This window comes from Oryctolagus cuniculus, chromosome 1 (assembly GCF_964237555.1).
Source record: "Oryctolagus cuniculus chromosome 1, mOryCun1.1, whole genome shotgun sequence".
NCBI classification, from domain to species: domain Eukaryota; kingdom Metazoa; phylum Chordata; class Mammalia; order Lagomorpha; family Leporidae; genus Oryctolagus; species Oryctolagus cuniculus.
The window spans coordinates 95267-114279 of record NC_091432.1 but is presented as its reverse complement, the minus strand read 5'-3'; the positions used below and the strand labels follow the sequence as shown (position 1 = coordinate 114279).

At 68.4% G+C, this 19013-nt stretch overlaps 1 protein-coding gene across 1 annotated transcript; it reads right to left on the bottom strand.

Moving 5' to 3' along the window:
- Window positions 1-1968: 1968 nt before the first annotated feature.
- B4GALNT4 (beta-1,4-N-acetyl-galactosaminyltransferase 4) lies at window positions 1969-13351 on the bottom strand. The gene is made up of 20 exons (XM_070053736.1): window positions 13061-13351; window positions 11228-11328; window positions 10843-10905; window positions 10678-10773; window positions 9564-9654; window positions 9386-9486; window positions 9157-9224; window positions 8377-8455; window positions 7692-7758; window positions 7479-7613; window positions 7301-7410; window positions 6219-6319; window positions 6038-6138; window positions 5088-5949; window positions 3756-4039; window positions 3492-3645; window positions 3324-3396; window positions 3094-3247; window positions 2791-2917; window positions 1969-2318 (listed from the first exon to the last, which is right to left on the bottom strand). The coding sequence occupies exons 1-20, from the start codon at window positions 13209-13211 to the stop codon at window positions 2195-2197; spliced, it is 3042 nt and encodes a 1013-aa protein (XP_069909837.1). The 5' UTR covers window positions 13212-13351; the 3' UTR covers window positions 1969-2194.
- Window positions 13352-19013: the final 5662 nt, after the last annotated feature.

Here is a 19013-nt window from a genome sequence, read left to right as displayed (position 1 = left end):
ACACACCCAGAAGCTGGCGTGCCGGTGGCCTTGTCCATGTGTGGGCCTGCTACCTCCCAGGCTCAGGCCTGCATTTCTTTCGTTCTTTAATATTTTATTTATTTGAGAGGTAGAGTTACATACAGTAAGAGGGAGAGACAGAGAGAAAGGTCTTCCATCCGCTGGTTCACTCCCCAAATGGCCGCAATGGCAGGAGCTGTGCCGATACGAAGCCAGGAGCCAGGTGCCTCTTCCCAGTCTCCCGTGGGTGCAGGGACCCAAGGACTTGGGCCATCCTCTACTGCTTTCCTAGGCCACAGCAGAGAGCTAGACTGGAAGAGGAGCAACCTGGACTAGAACCGGCGCCCATACAGGATGCTGGCACTGCAGGCGGAGGATTAGCCTACTGTGCCACGGCGCCGGCCCCATGGCCTGAGTTGCTTTCATAAGGACTTTCCCCTGCTCTCCTGCATCCACGGAAGCCCCCCAGCCCTGTTTTGTGAGCGGCTCCGCAGCTCATCCGTGCCCATCGGTGCACATCTTTCCTTGGTGAAGGTCTGTGTTCCCCTCGAATTTGGGTTTCCTTTGCTCTCATCCCTGGGTTCAGCACCCTCCAGAGCCGCCTCTGCCCTCGGTGCCCTCACGGGGCTGCAGGAATGTGGCGGCTGCTGCCCCCCCGGGGGGGGCTCCAAGCCGTGCGCAGGCTCCTGGGCTCCTCTTCCGTCTGCTCTCCGAGGCTTGCTCTGGTGTGGATGCTCCACCTGCCTGTCTCCGGTGTCCTTCCTACTTGGCTAATTTTCTTGTCACACGGATTCTCTTTTTTTCAAAAGATTTAAAAATTTACCTGAAAGGCAGAGAAAGAGAGAGGGAGAGAGACCTTCCATCCACCAGTTGGCTCCCCGAGTGATAGGCTGAAGCCAGGAGCCGGGAGCTCCATCCGGGTCACCCATGCGGGTGCAGGGGCCCGACCACTTGCGCCATCTTCTGCTGCTTTTCCAGGTGCATCAGCAGGGATCTGGTTTGGAAGCACGAACCAGCCAGGACTCGAACCAGCCACTGCAGCATGGGACGCCAGCACCGCGGGTGGAGGCTTCACCCACTGCACCACAGCGTCACCGAGACGGAGGACAATGACTTAGGGAGTGATGGGCTGGGTCTGTGTCTGGCCAGCTGGGCCCCTCCGGACCAGGAGGACGCAGAGCACCTGAGTGAGCCCGCGCAGCCCAGACCACGCGGGCTCAGGCCCCAGGCCCCAAGTCTCAACTTATGGGCCTCGAGGGTGGGAGTCCAGGCCAGTGATGGTGTCCAGGTGTTCTGTGGACACCTCTGCTCCTGCTCACACGTGGCCCTCCCTCTCCGGCTCACTCCGCTCCGATGTCACTGCTCCGGGGTGTGCCCTCCCCCCAGCACAGCCTCAGGGGCTTCTCAGGGTCCAACCGAACTCCTCCCCCGACCCTCCCCCAGCTCCTCTGGGGGTCGGGATGGTTTCAGGGCAGGTGTGTGGCCTTCCCCTGGAGTAAGCCAGGAGGGAGAACAAGAGCCCCCGAAGATGGCCACAGCCTGCCCCCAAGGGACCAGCCTTGGGGTGGGAGTTATCCCGGGGCCTTCCAGGAGGGTGGGGGTGGGGCTGGTCCTGGCTGCTGCGCGTGTGTGGCCTAGAGGCCAGGGTGATTCGCCCACACCTGTTTCAGGGAGGATGCTGAACGCCCTGTCCTGGTCCCTCCAGACCTGGACCAGGCCACACTGGGGCTGAGACCCAAGGGCTGGGAGCAGGGGTGGGGGCAGCTGCCAGCACCTAGGTCCGAATACCCCTCCCACGTTTTGCTTTAAATATCTTAAACTGGGCTCCTGCCTCTGCCGACCTAGAGCCCCGGCTGGGCCCCCAATGCCCTGAGGAGCACGGGAGGGCAGGCAAGAGTGGGGTGGAGAACAGGTGGGGAGTCCAGGGCCAAACCCCCCTGGCCAAGAGAATAAGGTCAAGAGCATGGATCAGAACTAAAAAAAATATTTCATTCTGAATAAAAAACAGAACAGACAGAACTCTTGGAAATCCTGAAAACAACGTCATCGCTACAGCAAAATTTCACAGAAATCATCGCAGTGTGGGGGCCAGGCTGGCCTGGCCGGCTGTGGGCTGCCTCTCGGGCGGGCACAGGGGACAGGCACGGGCGGGCTCCAGTGGCGGTCGTGGGACGGGCGCTGGAGGGGGCCATCTTCAGGACCCCCCGGTGCGGGAGCCCTTCCGACTGCGGGAGCCCCACATGCCACGCTTGGAGTGGTAGTGATGGTAGAAGTGCCGCAGCCGCAGCCGCTCCACCTCCAGCCCCGCCTGCAGGACCCTGGGGGACAGGGAAGGGGCTTGGTCAGTGCACAGTTGTCCAGGGTGGGGGTGGGGGTGGGGGCGTGGTCAGGGCGCCCACCAGGGCCCGCAAGGCCCAGGTCAGGGTGTGGGGTTCTCTCAGGGAGATGGGGGTTAGCCGTGTGGGGTGGGGGTGGGGGCGTGGTCAGGGCGCCGACCAGGGCCCGCAAGGCCCAGGTCAGGGTGTGGGGTTCTCTCAGGGAGATGGGGGTTAGCCGTGTGGGGTGGGGGTGGGGGCGTGGTCAGGGCGCCGACCAGGGCCCGCAAGGCCCAGGTCAGGGTGTGGGGTTCTCTCAGGGAGATGGGGGTTAGCCGTGTGGGGTGGGGGTGGGGGCGTGGTCAGGGCGCCCACCAGGGCCCGCAAGGCCCAGGTCAGGGTGTGGGGTTCTCTCAGGGAGATGGGGGTTAGCCCTGGGGGTGGAGGAGGGTGTGGGGTGGGGGTGGGCAGGCACCTGTCCAGGAGCTCCCAGTCTTCGCCCCCCCACTGGTCGCGGAACTCCTCGGTGTTCATGCCCCCCACTCGGTCGAAGTCTGACTTATAGATCCCGAAGAGCCCGAAGCCGTTCACTTCCCAGTAGCCTGGGGGGGGTACCCAGCAGATCATGGAGGGGCCTGGGGCGGGTCTGTCCCCACGGGGGCCCTCACCCAGGAGCTCAGCACTGACTGGCAGCCATCAGAGGAGGTGGCCTGACCCCGGGCTCCTGGATGGGAGAGAGGTCACAGGGCGGGGCCGAGCTAGGCCCCTGGGGCATTACCGTGGGGGTTTCTGGGGGAGCTCCCGCAGCCCAGGCGCATGACCACGGGGGCGAAGGCCAGCTTGCCCTCCACACAGTGCTTGCGGATGCTGTCCAGGATGCTGGGTGGGAAGTGGATGTGCAGGTCGCACAGGAAGACGATGCTGCCCGGGTCCTGGAGGTGGGGAGAGTTGAGCCCCACCCGGTTCTCCCCCACGCCTGCCAGCCCGCACCCCGTCTGCTCCACGGACCTCCACTGCGTCCACTCCAGCTTGCAGCCCTGCAGAGCGCTCGAAGTTCCCTGTTCGTCTCAGGTACTGGTACCTGGGGGAGGAGGGAGGCATGGCGGGAGCCAGCCCTAGAGCCACGGCCCCTGCTGAGGGGACAGACGCACAGGTCCGCCTCACTGTGCCCCTTACCCTGGCAGCCGTGCGGCACGCAGCGCCCGCTCCACGTCCATGTCCTCGCTCTCGAAGTCCACCAGGACGACGCTGAAGCGCGAATCTCCTGTGCGCGCCTGCAGGGCGACCATGTCTGCCAGGAACTGCGTCACCCAGCGAGCCTGGTTCTTCACTGGAGAGACGGAGCGAGGGCGCTCAGCCTGGCCCTGCGCCCCTGCCCAGCCTCCCCTGGCACGAGGGAGTCCCCGGAGCGCCCCCCCCAGCCCCAGGGCCGCCTGGCACCTGGCACGATGAAGTGCACTGTCACGTCCTGGCGCCAGGCCAGGCGCAGGGGCCTGCAGAGCTCGGGCCGGCCATCGGGGAGCGCGGAGGCGGCAGCCGGGGGCTCTGGGCTCTCCCCGTCGGCGCCGGCGCCGCGGGCCCCAGGCAGGCGCAGGAAGACGTACTCCGACAGGCGCAGGCGGCCGCCCCCGCGCTCCTGCAGCTCCAGCTCCAGCAGGAAGCGGCTCCCGCGCGCCGAGTCCCTGCGCTTCTCCACGTTCACGATGCGTAGGAGCGCGAAGCGCCTAGGAGACGCCACGCAAGGTTCGGCCCTGGCCCCGCCCCTGAGGGAGGCAGGGTCTCGGCTCTGCGCCCCCTCCCCCAGAGGGCCGCCCTCTGTGCAGGCGGGATACCTGGAAGGCAGGCTGGCCCACCTGCCTATTCCCCCAGGGCAGCCTGCGCCGGAGCAGACCCCAGCCCAGGCCCGCCCCCGCCAGAGCAGACCCCTGCCCAGGTCCAGCACCGCCTCCACGGGCTGTTCCTTGCACTTGGGTGGGCCCTGTCTGGGATGAACGCCCCCATGGCTGCCCTGGGTCCCCTCCTGTTCCTTCTGCCCAGCCAGTGACCCCGGCTGTCCTCCCTCTGATGCCCTCAGGAAGCTTCTCTTCTCCAGTGAGGGTCCTGTCCTGTTTGCTGCCTATGCCCCTCTCCCCTGGAGGGCCCTGTGACCTCTGAGGGGCCCAGGCTCCTGCCCATCCCACATACCCTCCCCAAGTCAGGGGCTCCCCTTAACCCCATGGCCACCTGGCTGGGCAGGCCACTGGCAGCCACGACCTGCTTTCAGCCAAGGGCAGGCTCATGCGCCCCCACCTTGGGGTCCGTCACCACCAGGTTCCTCCCCTCCCAGCCTCACACACCAGGGCACCCAGCAGTGGGGCAGCCTCCAGCCCTGTTCTCGAGGGAGACCTGAGACCTCCTGCTTTGCCCAGGACCCTCTGCAGATGGGAACCCTCCTCCCCCATGCCTTACGGACCCGCCTCCTCTGAAGACGCCCACCCATCGGGCCCCCTCTCCACACCATCTGCATGGGGAGATGGGGGGCAGCAGAGTGAGGCCCTGGGTGAGGGAGGCAGGGGGTCCCGAGCCTCGGGGTGGGGTTCTCTGCCCAGTACCCCGTGGCCTGGATCCATCCTAGGGACAAAGCCCATGTCACAGACGTGGGGCTTGTGGGCAGAGATGGGGGGCCCCTGGACTGGACAAGGGGGAGAATTGGTCCCAGGCCAGGGCTCCATGCATCCGGCTGGGTCTGGGTCCCCTGCAGGCTGGGTGTGTCCTCGGCGTGCAACCCCGTACCCGCCATGGCGCCCGTTGAGTCGCTCCATGTACTGAGCCACCACGTCCACAGCCTCGGCCTCGGGCAGCTGCAGGTTCCCGGACACGTTGCACCGCAGATCGTTCCAGTCGGAGCGCAGCAGCTCGAAGTCCACGGCGCCCACGCTGAAAGTGCGGCGCCAGTTGATGGCGGCCTCGCGCCAGCGGCCCGCGGCGCTGTCCTGGGACTCCGCGCCGCCATCCTCGCCCTCCGCCTCCTCCTCCTCCTCTTCTTCCTCCTCCTCGCCCTCACCCAGCAGCTGCGACCTGGACACCTGGGACAAGCTCAGGAAGGAGGTCACGGGCCGCCCGTCCGAGGAGGAATTCGAGGCCTCCGTAGGCGCGGGCGGTCCCGGGGTCGCCTGGGTGCGGGTTGGGGGTCGGGGCGCTGTGGCCTGGGGGCTGGTGGTCCTGTGGCCGCGAGGCCGCGGTGCGCGCGGAGGCGGCCGCAGCTGTACTCTGGGCAGGGGCCTTGGGCGCAGGAAGACACCAGGGAAGGGCGGCCAGGGAGGGCCGCGTGGTGCGAGTTCCCGGGGCGCAGCGCGCCCGCCCAGCCGCACCCTCGTCACGTACACCTTGGACGGCGGCCGCTCAGCGGTGCGGGGCGGCGGGGCTCGGCCCAGGAAGAGGGGCAGGGGGCGTGCAGCCCCTGCAGCCCAGCTCAGGGCCCGCGAGTGTGGACGCGCCCGCTCAGCCAGGGCGCTGCGCGGCGTTGGTGCGGCAGGGGTGGTGCGGGTCTCTGTGGGCACCGCGGGGACAGGGGACCTGTGGTCACCCTGTGGCTGCATCTCAGTGGGCTCCGGAGCATCCAGCACGTCCCCCTCCTCCTCGTCGTCCAGGAAGTCTGCGGGGAGCGCTTGTTAAGCGGTTAAGCGGACACGCGGGGCGCAGGCTGGGTGCGGGGCCGGGCGGGGTGTGGGGCGGGCACGCACCCTCGGGGTTGAGGAAGAGGAAGGCTCGGCGCTGCACCTCCTCCTCTTCATCTTCTTCTCCCTCTTCCTTGTCCATCTTCATGTATTTATAGAACCCAAACCTGGGGTGGGGGCGGGGCATTAGAGACCCGCAGCAGAGGCCCCGCCCCTGCCGGCGCTCCCCCGCCCACCACCCACCCACCTCTCCAGGTAGAGCGGCGACTCGCGGTAGAAGCACTTGTTGTCCGTTTCCATGTGTGTGAGGCGGGTGTAGTCATTGGGATACACAAAGGACAGGTACACCTGCGGTAGGCAGAGGGAGGGGATACACGGGGCGGGGGGGGGGGCGGGAGTGGGCACATGGGGCGGGAGGAAGGAGTTACACCTGTGGAGGGCAGGGGGAGGGGACGCGGGGGGGGCTGGGAGCACCTGTGGAGGCAGGCACAGCTGTGGGGGCGGGGTGGGAGCACTATGGAGGCAGGCACAGCTGTGGGGCGGGGCTGGGAGCACCTGTGGAGGCAGGCACAGCTGTGGGGTGGGGTGGGAGCACTGTGGAGGCAGGCACAGCGGTGGGGGCGGGGCTGGGGAGCACCTGTGGAGGCAGGCACAGCGGTGGGGGCGGGGCTGGGAACACTGTGGGGGCAGGCACAGCTGTGGGGCGGGGCTGGGAGCACCTGTGGAGGCAGGCACAGCGGTGGGGCGGGGCTGGGAACACTGTGGGGGCAGGCACAGCTGTGGGGGCGGGGCTGGGAACACTGTGGAGGCAGGCACAGCTGTGGGGCGGGGCTGGGAACACTGTGGGGGCAGGCACAGCTGTGGGGTGGGGCTGGGGAGCACCTGTGGGGGCAGGCACAGCTGTGGGGCGGGGCTGGGAACACTGTGGGGGCAGGCACAGCTGTGGGGCGGGGCTGGGAGCACCTGTGGAGGCAGGCACAGCGGTGGGGCGGGGCTGGGAACACTGTGGGGGCAGGCACAGCTGTGGGGGCGGGGCTGGGAACACTGTGGAGGCAGGCACAGCTGTGGGGCGGGGCTGGGAACACTGTGGGGGCAGGCACAGCTGTGGGGTGGGGCTGGGGAGCACCTGTGGGGGCAGGCACAGCTGTGGGGCGGGGCTGGGAACACTGTGGGGGCAGGCACAGCTGTGGGGGCGGGGTGGGAGCACTATGGAGGCAGGCACAGCTGTGGGGGCGGGGCTGGGAACACTGTGGGGGCAGGCACAGCTGTGGGCGGGGCTGGGAACACTGTGGGGGCAGGCACAGCTGTGGGCGGGGCTGGCGCACTTACAAACTGCAGGCCCTGGTATCTGGCGATAGGGAAGTCCTTGACCAAGTAGGTAGGGGCGTAGGCACAGGGCTCCAGAACGTTCTCCACGCTGGAGGGCTCCACGCGAGGGGCTGTAGGAGAGGCCGTGAGGAGGGGGCTCCTGGCCCTGCCCCAGCCCCGCCCCCTCGCCGCTGCTCACTGAGGAAGAAGGTGTCCCTGGGATCCGGCCGCAGCATGTCCGCGCTGGGTTCGTCCTGTGGCCCCCGGCCCCCCACATGGCTGGCTGGAGACTGGGGCACGTGGGCCACGTAGTCCATCTTCAGGGTGGACTCGTCTGGGGGCACAGGGGTGATGGGACTCCCTCTCCACCCCCCCCCACACAGAGGTGCCCCCCAGCCCAGAGCTGCCGCACCTGTGTACAGGGAGATGTGGGCGGAGCCGATGACCTCGAACTTCAGGCCGGGCAGGAAGGCTCGCCACTGGGGTGTGGGTAGAGAGGGTGGGCTTGGCTGGGAGCCCCTAGGAGGCCTTCGCAGGGTGTGGGGCACTTGGGGGTAGAGTGGAGGGAGGCCCTGGGGGCAGCCGGGGCCCCTGGAACACTTCCTGGCTGCCCCTGGGCAGGATGCTGCCCTGTGGGCTGTGACTGCACCACTGGCCCCATCAAGGACCAGGCCCAGGGCCCCCGCAGCCCCACCCTGCGAGGACTCCATCTCTCTTCTGTGCTCTCAGTGGGGCTCCTGGGGGCTGCCCCCCGCCCTAGGCCCTTCCAGTTACCCCTCGGGCACCTCCATCTCCAGTCTGGACCCACACAGCACCCCTCAGACCTGGGCCCACAACACTCTCCCTTCCCTGCCCATAGCCCAGGGATCCCGGCCCAGGCCCTTCAGTTTGCAAGCCACGCCCCCAGCTCCTCACAGGGAGGACTCTCCAGGAGCAAATCCTTGGCCTTCTCAGGGCAGCCCAGTCTCTAGGCCCCTGGAGGTCCACGTCCAAGACCCTCCTTGAGGGCCACTCCCAGACAAGCCCCTCTGAGCGTCCTTCTGTGGTCCCTGGGCATTAACTGGACTGGAACCCCATGGGGCTGGGGACCCACTCACGCCCACTTCCACGTGGTCCGAGCCCCGGTCATCCTGCTTGTGCAGCAACTCAAAGTAGTACTTTCGGGAGGCCATGAGCCTGGGGACAAGAAGGGGGGGCTTGTGCCCTGCGTGCCAGGGAGCCCGGAGAGGGGTGGGCTGGGATGACACCATTGCCAGGTGTGTGCAGGTGTGCTCAGGGTGTGGAGCTGCAGATGTGCCGGTCACCCTACGTGACAGCGTGCACGCACCCTGACATCAGTACATCTACCCCACATGAGTGCATGCATGCCACGTGAGTACACACCCCATGAGTACACGTACCCCCATATGAGAACACGCACCCCACGTGAGCACACCCCCACGTGAGCACACGCATCCCACGTGAGCACACGCACCCCACGTGAGCACACGCACCCCACGTGAGCACACCCCCCATGTGAGCACACCCCCACGTGAGCACACGCATCCCACGTGAGCACACGCACCCCACGTGAGCACACCCATGAGTACACACACCCCATGTGAGCACACGCACCCCACATGAGCACACCCCCCATGTGAGCACACACCCACGTGAGCACACACCCCACGTGAGCACACCCCATGTGAGCACACGCACCCCACGTGAGCACACCCATGAGTACACACACCCCACGTGAGCACACACCCCCCACGTGAGCACACCCCCCACGTGAGCACACACCCCCACGTGAGCACATGCATCCCACGTGAGCACACACCCCCTGTGGTGAGCACACCCCCCCCCATGTGAGCACACGCACCCTCACAGTCACTCACCGCCGGGGCTTGGACACCTGCGAGCTGAACTTGGTGAATTCTCCCGGTGCCGTCCACTCAGAGCCGGTCTGGAGGGCACAGCAGGGACTGTGGGGGTTCTGCCTCTCCTTGGGGGCACTGGGCCCACCCAGTCCCCATTCCCAGGAGGCCCGGTGAGACTGGGGGGTGGACGAAGTGGCTGGGGCTAGGGCTGGGGCTGGGGCAGGGGCAGGAGCGGGGGTGGGGATACCTTGCCCACAAAGGCCACCAGCTGAGCGGCCGCTGGGCTCTCGTCCAGGCTCAGCCAGAACTCAGAGTTGTCGTCCGATGCCACAGAGAACTGGACATCCCCTAGTCCGCAGGAGAGGGGCTCAGGGGGTGCGCCCCCCAACGACACCCCCTCCCTCCGGGCACCCCCACTCCCACACCATCTCTCGCCGGGTGGATGAAGCCAAAAATCCGGAGTCCATAGTTCTTCCACTTGGGGGACACAGCCAGCTTCTTCACGGTGGTGCGGGTCTGGGGGCGGAGAGCACTGGCATCAGGGCCCAGTGCACCCCTGCCCGCCCACCCCGCCTCCTGCTGGGGGCACCCCTGCCCACCCATCTCTACCTGCTGAGGGCACCCCTGCCCACGCACTCCTGCCTGTTGGGGCACCCCTGCCCTCCCACCCCTGCCTGTTGGGGGCACCCCTGCCCGCCCTCCCCTGCCTGTTGGGGGCACCCCTGCCCGCCCACCCCTGCCTGTTGGGGGCACCCCTGCCCGCCCTCCCCTGCCTGTTGGGGGCACCCCTGCCCACCCACCCCTGCCTGCTGGGGGCACCCCCTGCCCGCCCACCCCTGCCTGCTGGGGGCACCCCCTGCCCGCCCACCCCTGCCTGCTGGGGGCACCCCCTGCCCGCCCACCCCTGCCTGTTGGGGCACCCCTGCCCGCCCACCCCTGCCTGCTGGGGGCACCCCTGCCCGCCCACCCCTGCCTGTTGGGGCACCCCTGCCCTCCCACCCCTGCCTGTTGGGGGCACCCCTGCCCGCCCACCCCTGCCTGCTGGGGGCACCCCCTACCCGCCCACCCCTGCCTGCTGGGGGCACCCCCTGCCCGCCCACCCCTGCCTGCTGGGGGCACCCCTGCCCGCCCTCCCCTGCCTGTTGGGGGCACCCCTGCCCGCCCACTCCTGCCTGTTGGGGGCACCCCTACCCGCCCACCCCTGCCTGCTGGGGGCACCCCCTACCCGCCCACCCCTGCCTGTTGGGGGCACCCCTGCCCGCCCACTCCTGCCTGTTGGGGGCACCCCTGCCCGCCCTCCCCTGCCTGTTGGGGGCACCCCTGCCCGCCCACTCCTGCCTGTTGGGGGCACCCCCTGCCCGCCCACCCCTGCCTGCTGGGGGCACCCCTGCCCGCCCACCCCTGCCTGTTGGGGACACCCCTACCTGCCCACTCCTGCCTGTTGGGGGCACCCCTGCCCGCCCACTCCTGCCTGTTGGGGGCACCCCTGCCCACCTACCCTGCCCGCCTGCTGGGGGCACCCCTGCCCCGGGCACTCACGTGAGGGAACAGTGGGAAGTGCAGGTTCCTTCTCAGGTGGCCCACGGCGCCCCCGCACCAGTCCTCGAACACGTGCAGGTTCACCTGCCCCTTGTACTGCGGGGGAGGGGAGGCCTCACCTTCCGCCCAGCCCTGCCTTCCACCCCCCAGGCTGGCCAGGCTCACCTCCTCCCGCCAGGGGGGGGTCTTGTGGGTGAGGTTCAGCACGGTAGGGTCTCCACCTTCAGGCTACGGCAGGAACAGGGGACGGCAGAGTTGGAGCTCAAAGGGCGAGAAGGGGGTACACAGCCACATGCATGGCACCCGGGCACACCCCACGACGCCCAGCTCCACGCGTAGCCACGTCACCCTAGGGCCCCGGGGTGTGCAGTGCACCAGGCTCACACCATGCACACACCACGCACACCCACAGGACACGAAGCTCGGGCTGGGGTGTCTGCTGGTGCTGGAGCCCAGCCCAGCCCAGCCCAGCCACGGCCACGGCCACAGCCACATCTAATCACCACATCCACACAGCTGACGCCCAAGCCCTTCCCACAGCCCTGCTCACCCCCTGCTCCTCACGGCTCTCGCTGGAGTCCTCCGCCCGCTGTGTGGACAGCACAGCCTGGACGCCATGGCTGTCAGTCACTCCCGCCAGCTTTTCACCATCTGTGAGCAGCACATGCGGGCAGATCAGGCCCAGGCTGTCTCCAAGGCCATAGCCCCAGCTGCCGGGGTCAGCCGGGGGCCGGGGGCCTCCATCCTGCAGGCTGGTGCAGGGTGTGAAAGCTCCCCGTGCCCCCTGGTGCCCCACCCACACCCAGCACCTCGCAGGGTCCCTTCCCACTGGGTGTGCGTGTGCGTGTGTACACGCGTGCCCATCTGGCTCTCCTGGCCTGGCTGCGCTGTCTCAAGGACCCCCGCTGCCCCTCCCTCAGCAGAATACTTCACGTCCGCCCCCCTCTCGTGGGTGCCGGGCCTGCGACTGCGGCAGCGTGGCCGAGGCTGAGCCTGCCCGAGGAGCCCCGGCAGCAGCCCGGCAGCCCGGAGAGGGAGCATGGGCCCACGGCGCTTCCTGCCACAGGTGGCCCTGGAGGTGATGTCGGAAAATGACCCCAAAATACATCAACGTGTGGCCTATTTCAGAGGCAGACGGGCCGTGGGGCTGTGCACCCCGAGCCGCCCACTTTCTGGAGCACCTCGAGCCCCCTTCACCCCTCCCACCCGGTCCAGGAGCCCGCTGCTCAGTCCAGACCTTAGGACCTGGAACCTGTCCAGGCAGAGCCCCTCCTCTGGGGGAGGGGCTGCCCATGGCCTCCTGCCTGCTGGCGCCTCGGCACGCCCAGGCTGTGCAGCCTCCTCCATGGACGTGGAGAGCCTGGGGCTTGCCGGGAGCCCAGGGCTGGACAAGAGCGAGGCGGCTCCAGCCGGGAGCTTCCAGGACTCAGGACAGCTCCCACAGCTCCCACCCACCAGGAGGCCTCCCAGCCGGTGGGACTGAGAGCAGAGGTGTCCTGGGAAGAGGAGTCCCCACGCCCCCTACTGGTTAGGCTCAGACGCCCCCAGGGAGCCCATGGGGGCTGGTCCAGCAGGGCTGGGGTCAGCTGAGTCCTGCCCTGTGTGTGTGCTGAGGGTGCGGGCTCCTTTCTGGGATGGAGAAGGTCGGGGTTTGAGGCAGCCCCAGACCCCCGGCCTGCGTGCAGAGAAGCGCTGGGATGTTTAGGTGTGGGCGGGGACCGACCGGAGCTTCCGGCTCCCCAGGTGCCCGGTCATTGTGCCAGCGGTGGCCATCACGCCCCTCCTCACATCCTGCCTGGGTGGGCTTCCGGCCCTGCCCGGGGCCCGCTTCTCCGCAGGTTTGCGCCCCCTACCTCCCTCTCTGGAAAGCAACCCCCTCCCGCCACCGCCGCAGTGTGTCAAAGGTCGCCACTTCCTAGAGCCCCCAACCCACCCCGCCGGGCTGCCCAGGACCAGGCCGCCGGGTTTTGGGCTCAGGGTCCCCTCACCCCGCCAGAGTTCGCCCGGGGCCCATCACCAGGCCTCGCTCCCGAGGCGGCCGGCCCGGCCGATTCAGGTGTGCCTGGGCACCCCCTCCAGGAAGCCCCCGCGGCCGGGCCCCCGCCGCTGGGGAAACTGAGGTACTGCTTAGCTGCCCAGGAGGAACGAGGAGGCCTCAGCAGGGGCTGGGGGCGGGGTCTCGCCAAGGGCGCACCGTTAACCCCGTCGCCACCGCGTTCAGGCCGGGGCCTGAGCCAACCCGGGTCCCGGACGCGCCCCGGGAGGGTCGCGAGCGTCACTGTTACGTCATCAGGCCCCGGGCCGCGTCCCTCCACCCCCACGGCCGGCAGGACCGAGCGCGCCCAGGCCCCCGGCCGCCTCGGCCCGGCGCGCCCCGCCCTACCTCGCGCGGGGCTCGGCCGCCGGCGCAGCGCGCGGCCCGGGCGCGCCAGGCTCAGGTGCACGAAGGTGAGCCACGCGGCGCCGGTGAGCAGCAGCAGCAGCAGCAGCAGCTTCGCCTGCTTGCGCACCTTCTTCACCGGGAAGCGCGGCATCGCGCGCCGCTCAGGGCCCGCGGCCCCGCATGGCCCGGGGTCCGCCGCCCGCGGCCGCCACCCCCGGCTGCCCTGGGCCGCGGGCGGGGCGGGCGGCGGGACCGAGCGGCATCCGCGCGCGGTGCTGCCCGCCGTGGAGCGCGGCGCGGCCGGCGCGCCCGCGGCAGTCCCGCCCGGTCGGCGCGCGGGAGCCAATCGGCGGCGGCGGGGGCGGGCGGCGCGTTTGGAGGCGCCCGGTCCCGGCCCCACGCGCGCGCCCACCTGGCTGCGCGGCGGCGCTCGCGGGGACGCGGGGATCGGGCGGGGCGGGGGGCGCGGGGCGCGGGGACGAGGCCGCGGGGATGCGGACAAGGCCGCTGCGGGCGCGGGGGACCCGCAGACGAGGCTCGTGAAGGCCCGGCCGGGGCCAGAGAACCAGGCGGGGGAGCCGAAGACGGGCCCTAAAACACTGGGCCCCAGCTGGAGGCCCTGGGGGTCGCGAGGGATTTTAGAACGCGGGGCGGGGTCTTCCCTGCCTGTCTGAGGTTAGGGGCCTGGGCTGGAGGCAGAGGGGCTCGGAGGGCCTGGGGCAGGCAGGGTTTGTGCTTCGGCCCCCATGGCGCACCCGCGCGGTTCGTGCCGCCCACTGGTGGTCTTTGTCCTCCAGCCCACCCACCTCCGGCTGCCATCCCACTTCCCCTCCTGTCCAGCCCCGCGGCGCTGCTGGGTCCGGGTCTAAATGGCTAGCGCTGACCTCTGGAGGCCTGGGGAGAGGCAGCAGGGGTTCCTATTGCTCAGGAAACAGCAGGGGGGTGGCACGGGGGGGGGGGGGACCAGTGCCTGGGTTCCACCTGCCCTGGCATCTGGCCCCTCTCCACGCCAGGCCCCCCCAGCCCAGAGGGAGGCGACTCACCCCCACCGAGTGGACAACTGGGCCTGCCCTCCGGACAGTGCAGTGCCTACCGCTCCTCACGACCACGCCTGAGCTCTGGACGGGAGCAGAACCACGAGCCGTGTGCTGGCGCTGATGGCCTGAGGCTGGGTGCTGGGGACACTGGGGACACTGGGGACACTGGGGACAGTGACGAATTGTGACAGTGGCCCCATCCAAGGTGATGCCCGCGTGACCTCCCTGGAAGCTTCACCACTGAGAGGTCCAACGCCCGCGAACGCCACACACACATGCACACACGTGTAAGCACACGTGCACACATATATGTGTGTGCACGCACACACACCCCCAAGCCCTTGGGGGCTGGGTCTAGTTTTCTATTTGCTAAGGAACAGCTCTGGGGAGGTCCTGCCTTCCAGATTTCTCTGTCTGGGAGTGAAACCCACCCCCTGCTCCCCTTTGCTGGTTTGTCCCCCAGCGGGAGGGGCCAGATGGCATCCCAGCTTCCCGTGGCCGTGGCCCTGCTGGGACGTTCTAGCCTTTGCTAGGACGGGGAAGACTCCTAGGGTGAGCAACTTCAGCTTTGCACCCAGGACAGTCCCAGGCAAACTGGAACACGCTGGCCCTTAGAGCCGAGAGCCGGCCAGCAGCAGAGCCTGAAGGTGGATCCGCAGTGGTGTCTCTGTGCCCTGACGCCTGGCCTTGGAGAATCTGCCACATCCGGAGGACATCACCCGGCTCCACCGAGAGTGGACACAGCTGTAAGCCCACAGGGGACATCACCCGGCTCCACCGAGAGTGGACACAGCCGTAAGCCCACAGGTGCCAGGTTTGCTGGCGTGGAAGGCCCGCCCACAGCCAGGGTCAGGGTCCTCAACGGAGAGTGCTCCTCGGGCAGCATCAGTGGCCCACATACTCGACTCTGCCAACCGTGTGGGAGGCCTGGGTGGAGCTCCGGGCTCCTGGATTCTCCCTGGCCTGGCCTCGGCTGCTGTGGGCATTTTGGGAGTGGACCAGTGGGTGGCAGGGCTCTCGCTGTCTTTAAACAAGTAGACAGAATGAAGAACACAGTGATGGGGCCGGCGCTGCGGTACAGCTGGTAAAGTTGCCTCCTGCGACACCGGCCTCCCACGTGGACTCTGGTTCGAGTCCTGCCTGCTCCACTTCCGATCCAGCTCTCTGCTATGGCCTGGGAGAGCAGTGGAGGATGGACCAAGTGCTTGGGCCCCTGCACCCGCGTGGGAGACCTGGAACAAGCTCCTGGCTTCAGCCTGGCCCAGTCCTGGCTGTTGTGGCCATTTGGGGAGGGAACCAGTGGATGGAACGCTTTCTTTGCCTCTCCTCTGTAACTCTGCCTTTCAAATAAATAAATAGATCCTAAAAAAACAAAGCACAGAGATGGGGACCTGCCCTGAAGAAATGCAGTGTCCCCAGGACTCCTAGTCCATCCTGCACAGCCGGCCAGTGACCTGCACCCAGGGCGTGGCTCTGCTGCCGTCAGCCACCACGGTGAGCACGGCTCTGTGGGGAGCACCGGTGTCAGCCAGAGGATGACCAGGCCGGCCTGGGGGAAGGGCTTCTGGCTGGGGCTGTGGTAGCCACCGGGCAAGCTCCCAGTGCTGGGCGTGTTTTGTGCCTGCCGCCTGCCTTCATTGTCAGGCTGCAGGAGTGACACCCGTGCCACCTCCGTCCTCCTCGGCAGGTGTGTTACCAGGGCCACCAGGCCTGAGCCCATGCTTTTTGTCCCTGCACCAAGGAATGGCCTGGCCACCAGCATACGTGGTTTCAGAGTGGGGCACTGGTGGCCTGGGCCACCCAGCTCTGCCGTGTGGAGCCAGAGCTGTTGGCTCTTTGCTGAAGGGGCTGCGGGGGCCATCCCTGCAGGGGTGCACAGCCCCAGGGAGCTCCCCAGGGCAGGTGCATCTGAGCCCCAGGCTGATCCTTGGGTGTTCCCCACCCGGCACTCACACGAAGGTACTGCAGACGGCTCATGGGAACATCTGAAATCCCGGCGTATGAGGAGTCTTCGAGGTGTTCGAGTTGTGTGTGGGGTGGGCACTTGGCCTGGCGGCTCAGGGACTCCTGCCTCCGGGGAGGGAGGCCCTGCCTGAGCCCCTGCCCATGACTTCAGCCTGACCCAGATGGCGAGTGAACCCCTCTCAAGTGGATTTTCTTTCTTTGGAGAGGATTTATCTGCTTCAAAGGCAGAGTTACTGAGAAAGAGCGAGTGACTGGCTATTCGATGGTTACCCCCAGTGGCTGCAATGGCTGGGGCTGGGCCAAGACGAAGCCAGAAGCCTGGAGCTCCAACCGGTCCCCCTCGTGGGTGGAGCACTAGGGCCACTGGCTGCTTCCCCAGGAGCTGGAACAGGGAGCTGGGTCGGAGGTGCAGCCGCTGGAACGCGGACAAGGGCACGCATGCGCATGGCTGCCATCTGCGACTCCACCCCACGACTGCCTGCACAGAGCCCAGAGCGCCGCGGGGGTCTCCCAGGTGGGGGGCGGTGATGACCCCCACGCAGGTGCGTGACAGGCGGAGCTGGGTCGGAGCAAAGCTGGGACTCAGCCAGGCCCCGGGTGTGGACGTGGGGTCCCCCCAGCGGCTCAGAATGCAGTGCGGCTGGGTCGGGCTGCGGGGCTCAGGTTCGTCTCAACACCTGCAAGAGGGCCAAAGGTGACACCTGGCGCTCCGGAGCCAGCGCCTGAAGCAGCCGCACCCACGCCTCTGCCCAGCCCCCGATGCTCTTGGGAGGAGACAGGTGGGGGCAAAGGGCAGAGGTGATGCGGGCACAGCCCCCAGAGACCCCCGGAAGGGAGGGAGGGACAAGCGGGAGGGGCAGGCCCACATCTGTCCGCCCAAGGCTCCAATCGGGAAGTGGGCGAGGCCCTTCCCTACGCCCTACTCCGGGGCCGCCGCCAGCTACCCTCCCTCTTGGCTGGCCCTGGGCAGCTTGAGTTCCGGTCCAGGCCGGCTCAGAGCTGCTATGGGGTCTGCGACTGGTCACTCATCAGTGACACTCGGGGGGGGGGGGCCGCCGGGCGCTGGGACCCCCAGGAGGGAGAAAGCGAGCTGACGGTGACCAGGGAGAGGCGGCGGCCCAGACCCGGCTCGGGGCCCCGGGAGGGGCGGCTCTGGCAGCCCAGGCGAGTGCCGGGCCTGGACCCCCACCCTGAGAGCAGCCCCCTAGCTGTGCAGGTGCCACCCTGGTGCAGGGGACGACCCCGCACCCCCTCCGCCGTCCGCACAGCCTGCGATCAGCTCTGTGGGCTCCCAGCCCAGCTGCGTTCTCTCCAGGACATCCGAGGTCCTGCTGTCCTCGGCCCGAATGACCGAGTGACCCTGCACTCTCGGATTCTGTCCTGAGAGGGGCCCAGCCCTCCGAGGGACGCCTGCCCACGGCTCGGCCCGAGCGTTCCCGCCTGCAGAACCAGGGGTCGAGGCCGGCGGTGCTCACAGGACCGGGATGGAAGCCGCCCTCTGCAGAGAGAGGGCAGCGCCAGAGCCCATGGGCCAGGACCCCGAGCCCCGCCCGGCAAGTCCGGCCCCTCCTCCTCCCTCTCCCAACCCCCCAGACCACACTGGCCGCCAGACGTTTTGGTGTGAACAATGCGGGGTAAAACCTCGCGCCTTCCACCGTCTGTGTCCCACCACGGCCCCTCCCCGCACGGCTGAAGGACGGACAGCCGTGGGTGGTCCTGGGCACGGGGTCACCCGTCACGCGGACAAGAGTAGGACACCGCGCAGCTCGGCAGGTCCACACTCCCGGTGCTCACGGCCCGGGATCACCGCAGTCCAACCCCAGCTCCAAGCAGACGGACGGCCGCCGGAGCCAATCGGCTGCCCGGTCCTCACCCAAAGTCCAACCCCCAAGCCCGGCTGCAGTGAGACGGACGGCCGCCGGAGCCAATCGGCTGCCCGGCCCTCACTCGCAGTCCAACCACCAAGTCCGACGCTAATAAGACGGACAGCCGCCAAAGCCAATCAGCTGCCCGGCCCTCACTCACTGGCCAACCCCTGCTCCAAGGAGACGGGCGGCCGCCAGAGCCAATAGGCTGCCCGGTCCTCACCCAAAGTCCAACCCCAAGTCCGACGCTAATAAGATGGACGGTCGGCCCGAGCCAATCGGCTGCCCGGCCCTCACCCGCAGTCCAACCCCTGCTCCAAGGAGACGGACGGCTGCCAGAGCCAATAGGCTGCCCGGTCCTCACCCGCAGTTCAAACCCTAAGTCCGACGCTAATAAGACGGACGGCCGCCGGAGCCAATCGGCTGCCCGGCCCTCACCCGCCGTCCAACCCCTGCTCCAAGGAGACGGACGGCCGCCGGAGCCAATCGGCTGCCAAGACCTCACCCGCAGTTCAACCCCCAAGTCCGACGCTAATAAGACGGACGGCCGCCGGAGCCAATCGGCTGCCCGGCCCCTGACCCAGCCAGGTCATTGCCGACTGGGAGCTACAAACCCGGATTTGTCCATTTTCTCTTAAACAAAAATAAATAAAAAAGTTTATTCGCAAGGCCATGTGACAGAGAGGGGGCTTCCGTCCGCCGGCCCAACCCCGAGCCCGCCGAGCGCTCCCGGGCGCCGCCGCCGACACGGGCCGCAGGCGCGCGCGGGGAGGGAGCCGGAGGCCTGGGCGCGGCCGCGCAGGGGGCGGGGACCCCGCAGGCCCGGCCCGGTCCCGACAGTGGCCGCCCGGCCGGGGCGAGAACGCCGGGCCGGGGAGCGGCGGGGCGGGGCTTCCCTGTACCAAAGGCGGGGCTAGGGCGGGGCTTCCGTGTACCCGGGGTGGGGCTTCTCGGACCAGTGGACGAGCCGGGGCGGGGTTTCTCTGACCAGTGGGCGGGGTTAGGGCGGGGCTTCTCTGGCCAGTGGACGGGGCGGGTCCTCTCGGTGCCAGTGGGCGGGGCTAGGGCGGGACTTCCCGCCTCGGG

Excerpts from the sequence above, each read along its gene's own strand:
- B4GALNT4 (XM_070053736.1), bottom strand. The coding sequence starts at position 13,211 with ATGCCGCGCTTCCCGGTGAAGAAGGTGCGCAAGCAGGCGAAGCTGCTG. Across the intron at positions 10,906-11,227 it reads AGAGCCGTGAGGAGCAGGGG|CCTGAAGGTGGAGACCCTAC; the intron begins GTGAGCAGGGCT and ends TTCCTGCCGTAG. Across the intron at positions 3,646-3,755 it reads AGTGCACTTCATCGTGCCAG|TGAAGAACCAGGCTCGCTGG; the intron begins GTGCCAGGCGGC and ends CCGTCTCTCCAG.